The following is a 13597-nucleotide window of genomic DNA, read 5'->3' on the forward strand; positions in this document are numbered from 1 at the left end:
AAAAATTCATTCCCGACTTCATACGACAATCAGACTAGTTCCCTGGATCAACGCCCTATCAAGGAATCTAGTATATATAACCTGTAATATTATACTTTTCAGGAAAGGCATCCAGGCCCTTCTTAAATATTAGTAGTGAATCCCTCATTACAACATCATGCGGCAGAGAGCTCCATAGTCTCACTGCTCTTACAGTAAAGAATCCCCGTCTGTGATTATGATTAAACCTTCTTTCCTCCAGACGTAGAAGATGCCCCCTTGTCCCCGTCTCAGGCCTCAGAGTAAAAAGATCAGTAGAAAGGTTTTTGTACTGTCCCCTCATATACTTGTACATCGTAATAAGATCACCCCTAAGCCTTCATTTTTCCACAGTAAATAACCCCAAGTGTAATAACCTGTCTTGGTATTGCAGACCCCCCAGTCCTCTAATAACCTGTCTTGGTATTGCATACCCCCCTGTCCTCTAATAACCTGTCTTGGTATTGCAGACCCCCCAGTCCTCTAATAACCTGTCTTGGTATTGCAGACCCCCCAGTCCTCTAATAACCTGTCTTGGTATTGCAGACCCCCCAGTCCTCTAATAACCTGTCTTGGTATTGCAGACCCCCCAGTCCTCTAATAACCTGTCTTGGTATTGCAGACCCCCCAGTCCTCTAATAACCTGTCTTGGTATTGCAGACCCCCCAGTCCTCTAATAACCTGTCTTGGTATTGCAGACCCCCCAGTCCTCTAATAACCTGTCTTGGTATTGCAGACCCCCCAGTCCTCTAATAACCTGTCTTGGTATTGCAGACCCCCCTGTCCTCTAATAACCTGTCTTGGTATTGCAGACCCCCCAGTCCTCTAATAACCTGTCTTGGTATTGCAGACCCCCCAGTCCTCTAATAACCTGTCTTGGTATTGCAGACCCCCCAGTCCTCTAATAACCTGTCTTGGTATTGCAGACCCCCCAGTCCTCTAATAACCTGTCTTGGTATTGCAGACCCCCCAGTCCTCTAATAACCTGTCTTGGTATCGCTGACCCCCCAGTCCTCTAATAACCTGTCTTGGTATTGCAGACCCCCCAGTCCTCTAATAACCTGTCTTGGCATTGCAGACCCCCCAGTCCTCTAATAACCTGTCTTGGTATTGCAGACCCCCCAGTCCTCTAATAACCTGTCTTGGTATTGCAGACCCCCCAGTCCTCTAATAACCTGTCTTGGTATTGCAGACCCCCCAGTCCTCTAATAACCTGTCTTGGTATTGCAGACCCCCCAGTCCTCTAATAACCTTGGTCGCTCTTCTCTGCACCCGCTCTAGTTCAGCTATGTCTTTCTTATACACCGGAGACCAGAACTGTACACAGTATTCTAAGTGTGGTCGCACTAGTGACTTGTATAGAGGTAAAATTATCTTCTCCTCATGAGCATCTATGCCTCTTTTAGTGCATCCCATTATTTTATTTGCCTTTCCAGCAGCAGCCTGACTCTGGCCATTGACAGATGTTTGTAAATGTAGATGTTTTTGACTAGATAAGGTAAAGTTTTTATTGGTAGCATTTGAGGGACACATAACATTTATTATTTTCTTTTTATCCCGGATGACATCCGAGTGCAGTGTGATGTTTCACTTGCACCCATAGAATTGAATGGATGAGTGCGATCCAATTATCACAGCCCCACTATCAGTATTTGGTCAGTATCCGGTCAGTGTTTTTTCTCAGGAGTGGGAGCCAAAACCAGGTGAGGAACAATCAGAGAAAAGGTATAATAGAAACAAGTCACCAATTCTGCATTTATCACCTACTCCTGGTTTTGTCTCCCACTCCTGAGAAAAATACTGACCGAATACTGATAGTGGGGCCGTGGCCTTATTGGCATATGCAGCTGAATCGGCATGAGAAAATAATCACTGATCTGCACTGCCCCGTAGAATAACATTGGGCCGAGTGCTGTCCGGTAAAACATTGCACAGAACTCGGCCGTGTTATACGCCAGTGTGAGCGAGCACTTAGGAGACTAGACTCTGGACAGGGGGACATAATTCACAGAAGGAGGAATCACTTAGAAAAATGACTGCAACAAGATTTGTTACGTAAGTCACATGTAGAAATCAGGTTTTAATTGTGCAATGGCACTTTACTGAGGAATTGCACACCTCACTGAGCTGAGCAGACCTTGCTTGCAGTCAGAGTATCCAGACCTGTTTGTCTTACCCTCTTCCTGGGGGCAGTAGGCACATCTGCAGCAGGAATCCGAGAGCAACCAGCGATAGTAAAGATGTCTCTTCCTGCCCCCGCGCCATAAGGGGGCTATCTGCTAGACCTGTAGAGGAAAAATATATATATTTCTAAACCTTCAATTCAAAATTGTAATCATTTTGCTTAAAAAAAATACCAAAACATTAAAACCAACAGCTAATATGGTGTCATGCACCCATGGAACCTATATGAGAGCACATTGACATTCCTTCTGAAGGAATGGACTACAATTTGCTTCCACATGAAATAGGGGGCATACATCTAAGAAACGTGAAAATTGAGTTTGCCACGCTCTGATCACTGCTGTTCCAATCTAACAGGGATAAAAGTGCTCATCGATGCGGGTCCCAGTGGTCAGACCCCACTGATCAAGATCATTATAATGCTATTTAATGCCATGACATGTGATATATTGTTAATTATTATATAACTGATCTTTATTAATTCCGTCACTTTATGTGTTTGTCACGACAGATGTGTAACTGAGTTGTGACAAAAACTGATTGTTTTATCACAGGAGTGAGGCAAGTGAGGAGAGCGTTCACTACTACTGGATATGTGGGAGATGCACTCAGTGTAAAAAAATACCTAATGCACGGTGCCACTGGGTAGCGGTAGTAATGTTTGAAGTTTTTGCACTTTAACCACATCTTGACATTACATGTACTGGTATGTGCCATTTGGGAATGGGGTTCCTGGAAATGCACGGACCAGTACATCCAGGTCATTGTGCAGGCACAGGAGCTGAGTCCGACACGATTACCGCAGGCGCTCTAATTAACAAAAGATCTCATGCAACAAGAGTTAGGGCTGGTGGCAGCAACAATCTTGGCTGCTTAACCCTCCAGATGTTGAAGTCAGTAGTGGCTGCTGCATCCCGAGGATGGTTAGCAGTAGATCCACAAGGATCATAACGCTGTACGTGGCCATATCGAGAGGCGCTGAAGAAAATGCTGCAGAATGCACTATACTATGTAACACCAAAGGTAGTAGACTGCACAGCAGTGATAAGTAACCCCGCTTACTGTAAGGGATAACATGTTTCAACCTCGGCACAAGATCTTCATCAGGCTCAAATACAAATCTCAAACCAATACATGCCAAAATATTGTTCCCCTGAAAATTCAGAAAAACAGATCGTTTTTAAAAAATATATTTTAAAAACAATAAATATGATAAATTAGATTAAAAATGCAAATTAATAAACAATCAAAATGCCAAAGAATTTGATCTATATTTTGTAAGGGTATGTGCACACGTTCAGGAATTGAAGAAGAAATTTCCTGAGCGTTTTTGTCTCTCCCTGGCAGAAAAAGACGCATGCGGATTTACATGCGTTTTGATGCGTTTTTGAGCATCAATGAATGATTTTTGGAGCTAAATAAAGTTGGTGGGACATTGCTTAAGTCCTTGGATTACCATAAGAGCTGAGGTAAGTAAATTGGTTAATTTAAATGATTAAAGAACGTGTCTGTTGTATTTCAAATAAAATGTTTACACTATGTCTGTGTGTTTCTTTACTTTGTTTGGTCATGAAAAGGTCTGATTGACACCTTGACATCACCAAACAAAAGAGCTGGGTGTCAGCTTGTCCCATCACTCAATCTTCATTAGCATTTCTATTCGCGTAATTTATATGACTGCTGTGAGATGTTTTTACTTAGCCTGGGGAGGTGCCATTAGGCAAACATTTTCCTGGCCATAATTAACATCTCACAGCTGGTTCCTTAGCCACTGATCAGCAATCAGCAGCACTTTGGACACAAGTATTTATGTTGCATCCAAAACGCGACGTTCTAATACCGCAGTTTTGTTCTCGGTACATGTGAATCCACCGCATATAATGACACTGCAATCGGTCAAAATCTGCAGCGGAGAGTAGCGTGTCTGCTACAGAAATTGATCCGCTATGGGTGAGTTTGGGTATGTGGCCATGGTCAGGAGCCTCTGCAGGTTTGACGCTGCGTGTATAGGCTGGGCGCACTGGGTAATGTCACTTTAGCATACATGGCCACACACAGCAGGACCAGCACACTAACAAAAAAAGAAAAGCTGAAAAAGAAGCAGGCGGCCCTGCACATCTGCTGGGGGAACGGGCCGGGCCACCCTGGCCCGGCCTGCCAGTGCCTGCTGGGATATGTGCACTGCATCGGCGGCGCACAACACATTTTAATGAGGGCAATCTGGCCATTGGCCCCCCCCAGAGCCTTGGGCCCTGAGCGGTAGCCCTCATTATAATCCACCTATGAATATAGTCCACACATAGAAGGTAAAGTCCTAGGCGCAATAAGGCGCACTCCCCATACAATGAAAATTAAAATCTTTTTATTGCAGCAATTAGAGATAAGCGAATCTATTGAAATTCGACTTTGCTGAATCTTCCCAAAAATTTGTTTCTAAATAATAGAAAGTGTGTAATTACTCAGAAAATACACATTGCATAGAAAAGAATGTGAGAGAGAGACAGGCAGCACGCTGCTGGCCATAAAAGCTTATACTCTAGAGAAGAGAGAGAGAGAAGACCTCACTGATCATAAGAGCTTACACTCTACAGGAGAGAGAGAGAGGACCCCACAGACTATAAGATCTTACACTCTACAGGAGAGAGAGAGGACCCTGCTGACCATAAGAGCTTACATTTTACAGGAGAGAGAGGAGAGAGAGGACCCCACTGACTGTCAGGGAAATATTGAGAAATATTGAAAATATTCTTTCTCCCTCTGAAACCCCTCTCACCCCTCCTTTATTCACCCTTTGTCACAAGAGGAGAGCTGACAGTCCAGCTTCTGTCTCTCTGCAAATTATCACCAACAGCAGAAGTGACTTGTAAAGCTATAACCTAACTAAAATGCAAGGGTCTTTCTCCCTGGCAGAGGCAGGGGAGAATTAAACACAGACCTGCGAAATAGACACCCCCAGCAGATGGGCAGAGATTGAAGAAAAGAGGAAATAGCTTGTTAGGCTTCAAACACACTGGCAAATAATTGGAACGATTCCCAGCCACAAGTTCCCAGTCAGACCGGCACCAATACGGAATATGGAATATTTCTACGGAAAGGTAAACTCATAACGGAAAATATGGCATCGCTTGCAAGCTTCTGCAAGCAACCAGGGATGAGTTATCACAGAAGTTAGTGTTTTTAATAAAAACATGAAGGGCGGAGCCCAGCCCCTGTGATGTCAGCACAAGGGGCATGTGGGTAGGTCCCCCCTCAGACATAAAAGAATCCACAGAGGATATTTGAGCATTCATTGCCAGGGGGGTATAGATTCTATAAGCAATGGATCGATAAAGCTCAAATCAAATCGGGGAGCCCCTCCTCTAGCTATAATGATCTGTCTCCGCGAACTCTATAGTAAGTTTCTTCTCTAATCCTTTTTATTTTATATAACTGTCTATTCTGTACTGTAAATGTCCCCTTTGTAAAATCCTTGTATATTTTTCTTAACACTGCCTCCCTTTTGGACTAAATATAAAATGTAATAGTTCTTTTTTATTTTGTCTGTAATCGTTCCCTCCCCCGAAGCCATATACACTATCAGAACGCAAGCGTCTGACCAGGCCTGTATTATATTCCAAATCTGACTGGTGGTGGCAGAGAGTAATAATAATTGGGCTATCGTGAAGCATACGGGGGCATATACACATATTCCATGCATTGGAATCCAGAGGTGTGACGCCATACGCCATACCGTACGGGGGCGTATACACATATTCCATGCATTGGAATCCAGAGGTGTGACCCCATACGCTCACTGGACACTTGCCGATATCTCCATAGTGAGTAGTGGGGACTGTGTGCTCGCGGGTCCCTGACAAAATACTGACAGAGTGACGGCACGGCGAGATATTGTGTGATCTTCCCAGTGTCGTCTCTGTCGTCTTACACTCTACAGGAGGGAGAGAGGACTCCGCTGACCATAAGAGCTTACACTCTTCAGGAGAGAGAGAGGACCCTGCTGACCTGAAGAGCTTACACTCTACAGGAGAGAGAGGACCCTACTGACCATAAGAGCTTACATTCTACAGGAGAGAGAGAGAACCCCGCTGACCATAAGAGCTTACACTCTACAGGAGAGAGAGAGGACCCCACCAAGGACAACATCTGCAAGGAGTTTGTATGTTCTTCTCATGTTTGTGTAGGTTTCCTCTGGGTTCTCCAATTTCCTCCCACACTCCAAAAACATACTGATAGGGAATCTAGATTATAAGCCCCAATGGGGACAGTGCCAATGATGTCTGTAAAGCGCTGTGGCATTAATGCTATATAAGTGAGTAAAATAAATAAATATGGGGATTGGGGAAGCTGGCAACAAGCCTCGCTCACCTGCCTCCGACCTGTCTCCCATCTAGCTACTCTGGTATGTGGCTGTGCAGGGCCGCCGGAATGTGTTTGATGGCTGTCACTTTCATAGACATGGCCCTGGACCATCAGGGGGGCCCACTTACGGAGTCACCGGTGCTGTATGAGGGGCATCAATTTACCAGACATGGACGTTTGCAGTGCGCTGTAAAATGAAAGTCGCAGTGCCAACCCAGTCTCGTCATTACAAGCAGGCACAGCGCACTGCACGCAACCATGTCTGGTAAAATGACATCTATCAAACAGCACCAGTGACCCTGCACAGCTGCTGGGGTAGCTGCCCGGGCCCCGATAGAGAGTGGGCCTCCCTGATGGTCCAGGGCCCCAGCACTTGCCCAGGTGCTGACGCCAGTCCTGCTCATTTCTTTTCTTAGCGCTTTTGGATATTCATGGACTCCCTTCTCAGTGTAAAGTGGTAAAGTGGTAACTGCATACATTCTAGTTATAAACGCAATTCTAGTAGATACTAAATTAGCTTTGACAAGGAATTGGAAGAGCTCCCCGATTCCCACCCAGGACAAAATTATCACTGCAGTAAGCAGAACCTGTTCCTATGAAAAAATGATGGCCTACAAGAACTATACTGTTGCAAAATCTTCAAAGGTATGGAGCATTTGGCTACACTTTATCGAGAATAATATAATTGCCTCATTACTGGGTTTTTCTAGCTAAGTCACGAAGATATGATGCCAGTTATTATTATGGCTCTAGTGTTAAAAATGTTAGATTATTGTTATTTATTAACAAATGGTTAATTGCATTTTTTCAAACAAACCTCTAGCCTCTACTATATTAAGTGTACATGAATCATAATATTCTTCTGTATAAGTCTGAACTTCAGATTGTGTTATTATTCTACACTTAAAGCTACCTCTCCTATGCACCTATACTCCTAGGAAAAAGGCCTTGAAAAAGTATTCATTCCCCATGAACTTTCCACAATTTTTCACGTTACATCCACAAACATAAATGGATTTTATTTGGAGTTTATGTGATATACCAACACAAAGTAGCAAATATTTGTTAAATGTAAAGGAAATTATACAAGATTTTCTAATTACTTTAAAAATATAAATCTGATCATTGTGAGGTGCATTTGTTTTCAGTAGTGATGGGCGAGAGCTTAAATGCTCGGGTGCTCGTTGCTTGAGTCACGCACATTGGAATACTCGGGTGCTCGACCCGAGCATTGAGCCCATTGTAAGTCTACGGGAAACTCGAGCCCCTCCGGAGGTCTGCAGAGGCACTGGAAATGGCCGAAATCAATGGGAACAGTGCTCAAATGACATGGCAACAGCACGGGGAAGACCCCTGGAAGCATCTCTGACTCCCAGGTCACTGCTGTGAACAATGTTGTCAGAGGAATTACGCAACTTTTACAGACTCACAAAAAATATACAAAAACGAAACCAAACTGGATTTTCCTGGGAAATATGTTAATGACCATCCTTTCTAGGGTAATGACTTGTATATAAGGCAAAATAAATAACCAAAAACAAAAATACTCCTCCACACCTTGGACTATGTTCACACGTAGCGTTTTTGATGTGTTTTTGCACCTTTGCATTGCTTTCAACCATGACAAATGCATTCACTGGAAAATGTCATTTTAACATTTTGCAACCTTATCTGGCCATGTGGTGTGTGAGACATGATCAGACACATCCTGTTTCATTTATGAAGGAGGGCCTCTGAAAGTCACAAAGCCTATTTTTATAGGGCCATCAGGCGGCCTTTACTATCCCTAAAGGGCCAGCAGTCACCCCTCACTATTCTTAGACAGCCATCAGCTGGCTATGCTTTGTTGTTCCCATTACTAAAGAGTGGGTCTCCTATACTGTTATTGCATATGTAGTGAGTGGCAGGGCTGCCCAAAATTTGGATGCACCCCAATACCTCTTTGAAAATTTGGATGCACCCCAATACCCCTTTGAAGAGACTTAGAGGAGGGCCACCTGAAAACAATGTTCCCATTATTAGGAAGTGGGTCTCCCATACTGTTTGCCTATGCAGTGAATGCAAGGGTTGCCAAAAATTTGGACCTACTCCAATGCCCCTTGGAAGAGACGTAGAAGAGTCACGAAATGTGGGAATTTAGTAGTGTGGCCTGTGGGGCGTTGGCTGCATATTTGCCTTTGTGTTCCAAGGACTGGGGTATGGACAACTGAATGCTTTGCTGGGACAAGGACGTGCTTGCTGATGGTGCTAGTTGAGAGTGTGCAATGACAGGTGCAAGGCAGGAGGCATCTTTGCATGCACTATGGATAGGGGATTGGCTTGAACGCAAAACAGCGGAAGAAGCAGTGGTGTTACCCGCAGACACTGTTCCTGGACCCTGGGATTCGGCCCACAAAGTCGGGTGCTTTGCTGCCATGTGCCTGATCATGCTGGTGGTGGTCAGGCTGGTAGTTTTGCAACCCCTGATGATGCTGGCCGGGCAGGTGGTGCAAATGGCCTTTTTGGGGTTAGCAGCAGAGTCTTTAAAAAGCAACCAGACTCGGGAAGACCTAACAGTTGTACTGGCAACTTCCGTCGTGTTGATGTTATGGGGAACAGCTGCCCACCTTCTCTTTGCAGCCACCACACTGCTTCTTCCTGCCTGTTGTGGTGCTATGCCTCCCTCCCCCTGTGTGCTGCTGTCCTCGCTCTGCATGTCCTCCTGCCAGGTTGGGTCAGTTACTATAACATTCACCACCTCGTCTTCCACTTCCGCACCCTGGTCCTCCTCCTGACTTTCTGGCAATTGTGTCTCATCATCGTCCACCTCTTGTGACACTTTCCTACCGTCACCTTCGTATGACCGTGGCTGCTCAAGTATTTGGGCATCGCTACATGCGATCTCCTCTTGCCCTGCTTGAAGTGGACAAGGCGAGAGGCCCGAATCTATAAATGAAAAAGAGAACAGCTCTTCGGAGTGTCCAAGTGTGGGATCAGGTGTCTCCGGGCACTCGGCATGGTGGGAGGAAGGAGGATCAGGGTGAGGAATATGCGGTCCAGACTTACGGCTACTGAGACTTGACCGTGTGGAAGACAGGGTGGTGGTGGCAAAGTGACTGGAAGTATTATCCGCTATCCAACCAACAACCTTTTGACACTGCTCTGGGTTCATTAGTGGTGTTCTGCGGTCCTCTAGGAATTGGGACAGGAAGGTCGGGCGAGAAGATGTGGGTGTTTGTTGTGCCACAATTTCAGCTTGCCTACGGCCTCGGCCTCTGCATGCACCATCACCATCATGTCCAGTTCCCCGTCCCTTTCCACGCACCTTGCCCATTTTAAATGGAGGATAATATCTGCCACCCTCACTACAAATGGCTGAATTTGGAGCGAACTTATATGTGATCCATGTGATGGACAAACCACAGTTTTAAATAGCTGAGATGACCTGTAGGTAACTATTTTTAAAAGCAAACTGGTGTCAATAACTTTGCTGACACACTGAAATAAAATTTTAATGGAGGCCAGAAATGGCAGAATTTTCAGCGCAATTATATGTGATCCATGTGACGGACAAACCACAGTTTTAAATAGATGGATTTTTAACGTTGTAACATGGAAAGGACCTGGCAGTATTCTGCAGTGCCAACAAGCAAATGGCTCAGAAAAACGGTGTTCTCTGGATTGCTTTTTAAGCAAAAAAAATATTCCTTGCCCCTGATACCTGGGGCTGTTTCTACAAATATCTGTAAAAGCACCAGCAGACAAAACTGGAATGGACCCTCTTGCTATGTGCACTGCAGTCTGCTATATACCCTGCCTGCCTAGCACTGATATCTCTGTAGGTGGATTAGTTCTCAGAAGGACTGTTAGGTGAGATGGATATGTAGAGAATCTTGTGGAATACCTACACTAACTAAAAAACAACCAAATCTCTCCCTAGCTCAGCAGCTCCTCTTCCTACACTGCCTGATTGAAGAGTAGACTGTGATGAGCACAGCGGATCCAGGTCTGATATAGACCTGATGACGCTGTGCGGCCAATCACTGTAATTCCACAACCAACTTGGCTGCGGCATTACAGTGTGTGGCAGGCAATCCCTGCATGTTGATTGGCACTCTAAAGAGCGCCAAACATGCAGGGAGGGGACCCGAGCATCCGCCCGAGCATCTCGGAAGTACTCAGTGAGTTCTGAGCATCTCGAGTACTGAGATGCTCGGGCGAGTAGCGAGTACTTGCGAGTATGTTCACTCATCACTAGTATTTAACCCCCTGAAATCTTGTAAGGAGATAGACAATGGAGAAGATTCACACAATTAATGCCTAACTGAGTGTCTGCAAGCGAGCACCACAATCTGCTAATCAAATATGACAGGAAGGAAAAAGCAGAGAGAATTACATTAGTAGGAACTGAAGAGTGAAGTGCATGTTACCTGAGGGAAGAGATTGGAGGAGACTCCAGGTCAGGTGGGTGACAGCTGTGGCGCTGTTCGTAATTATAAAAGGCCCATTAGGGCAGTGAAGGGGAGGAGTTGGCGCCTGGACCTGTGGCAGGTCGGACATGTGATACTGCAGAGTTGGCTTACAACCGTTATTATGAATGAACAACCAAGTAACCAGACCCGAGTGAGGAATCAAGCAACCAGACTTGAGTGTGGAACCAAGGAACCAGATCCAAGTGAGGAACCAAGTAACTAGACCCAAGTGAGGAACCGAGTAACCAAATCCTAAGCCGAGTGACCAGAACCAGAGACCAGAGCTAGGAGATCTGAGCCACATGAGCAAGGCAGGGCTGAGAGAGAGACGACCAGGTCGCAGAAGAGAGACGTTTTTGGAAGCTGTAGCTTCCATTGTAGATGTACGCTATAAAGGGGATTGGGGCCATGATTCAGGGGATGAGGCGGCAGCGTGACCAGTGTGCAAAGTAACTCATCGATATGGGACTTGCGGTCTAACGGCGCAGCATCGAAGACTACCGTTAAGCAGGGGCGTACCACCCATAGTGGCAGACCATGCAGCCTCTATGGGGCCCGTGAGCTGGGGGACCAGGTGCCAGGGCTGTGGGGGATTTTTCTGCTGGCTGTAGCGTCTTACCAGTCTTCGCAGGCAGTAGGTAGGTGGAGCTTCATTATGATAGGAAGACTGAGAGAGTAACTAATGGAGTCACAGGAAAAGAGAGGAGGAGCTTTCAGTCATTCAATCCTGCTCTCCTGCTGTACTGCTACCAATCATCATCAAGCAGCAGAAGCAGGGCAGCAGAGCGGTGAGGGTGAGTCTGCACTAATGCATTGTCATGATGGATGTCTGGACTTAGGAGGACGGGCTCCAGGCAGCAGTGTGGGGACTGTATCTGAGTAGAGCAGCTCACAGGATGCTGCTGGTCCTGACCCCTGTCTACATTTAAGATAGAAATCCTGATAATCAGTGCTCTGTGCCGTTGACCCCTCCATCACCCCCTACATAGAAGGAATCCCTATCTGACCCATGACAGAAGGTAGCCGCCCTAAAGGCCATCATACACATTAGATCAACATCAGCTGAACTTGCCAATATCAGCAGCTCAGATGACAGTCTAATGTGTATGGGGGCTTCCCAACTCTCCCCCAACCTATGATGTAGGATAGATAATCATCTGGCATGTCCGATTTCATACTCCTTTTGCTCTCTAAAGATAAACTGGCACCAAAGATGTCTGATAGTGAGCTCTCTAGTGTATGAGAAAAATGGCCTAGATGGCAGTGAGCCGAACAATTGGCCAGACCATTATTCAGCCAACAGAGATCTAAAGTGTATGAGGTATCAATGTTCACAAAAAAAATGTCTTGCCTCATTTTATCACTTTTTCCTTGAGATGTTTGCCTGACCCCATGGAGAGAGGCTTTTTAAGGGAACATGTCAAGCCACCCGAAAGCATTTATCGCATCCTGACAGCAGCATTGCAGCCAGGCATATTATCCTCTGAAATATTGTGGTATTTCAGAGAATAATATACTTTAAAGATCCCCTCCACGAGAGACCTGTCAATCACATGGTGCAGTACTGGGAGAAGCCAACCGATGGCGAGCCCGATCTTCTAATTATATTTCCTCTGAAACGCTGCAGTGTTTCAGAGTATTATATACGTAGCTACAGTCATGCAGCCAGGATGCGAATCATGCTGTCTGTGAATTGAGCAGCATGAACCGCCTGACAAGTTCCCTTTAACTGCTAGACATCAGCAATACAAACAGGAGAAAATCAAAGCCAGCAAACATCTTTCTATGAATCAGTAGCTTACCACTAATGGTGGCAGACTACAAGGCCACTATGGGGCCCTTGAGTTGAGCCTGTGATATTAAGCGGCTTCAATAGGGGCAAAATTACTTTCTAAGTGTCACAATACATGGAAGGTATGCCCTTCTACATTGATGCCTATGCACTGTGTCCAAACATATTCCACCAAATATTTTTTTTTGGTGGGGGGCCCCATTGGGACTTTTGCTATGGAGCCCAATAATTTCTATGTACGCCCCTGCCATTAAGGCCTGATAATTTACTGTAATTCTACTGTTTACTTTACCCTTTGATATTGTGCCGTAGGAATAACATATACCTGTGTTAATCAAATAAATATAAGTTGGTTAAGTCACCACTGTGTCATCCTTCTCTGCGCTGTTGCATCAACTTACCTGTTTACAGTCTGATATCCCTAAATAAAATCCTGAGTGACTAATTCCTGAGTCACATAATTAGTAAATTGAGTCCACCTGGGTCTAATTTCTTCTCAGTATAAATGCATTTGTTCTGTGGCCTCGGAGGTTTGCCTGAGAACATTAGGGATCAAGCATCATCATTAAAACCAAGGAACACACCAGACAGGTCAGGGATAAAGTTGTGGAGAAGAATAAAACAGGGTTAAGTTATAAAAAAATAGCCCAACCTCTGAACATTTCACGGAGCACTGTTCAATCCATCATCCAAAAATGAAAGGAGTATGACACAACTGCAAACCTACGAAGACATGTCCGTCCACCTAACCTGACATCCCAAGCAAGGAGAGCACTAATTAGAGAAGCAGCCA

The 13597-nt window shown here is 45.2% G+C and overlaps 1 protein-coding gene across 1 annotated transcript in view; it reads right to left on the minus strand.

Annotated features, from left to right (window-relative positions):
* GABRA3 (gamma-aminobutyric acid type A receptor subunit alpha3) overlaps positions 1-13597 on the minus strand; it is a 283567-nt gene that overhangs the window by 206307 nt on the left and 63663 nt on the right. Inside the window, exon 2 of the mRNA XM_073639648.1 lies at positions 2195-2303. Within this exon, the coding sequence (XP_073495749.1) occupies positions 2195-2283 (89 nt within the window). The 5' untranslated portion in view covers positions 2284-2303. The remainder of the gene's footprint in view (positions 1-2194; positions 2304-13597) is intronic.

This window comes from Phyllobates terribilis, unplaced genomic scaffold (genome assembly GCF_046119375.1).
Source record: "Phyllobates terribilis strain yellow unplaced genomic scaffold, ASM4611937v1 Scaffold_7__3_contigs__length_470593459, whole genome shotgun sequence".
NCBI classification, from domain to species: Eukaryota; Metazoa; Chordata; class Amphibia; order Anura; family Dendrobatidae; genus Phyllobates; species Phyllobates terribilis.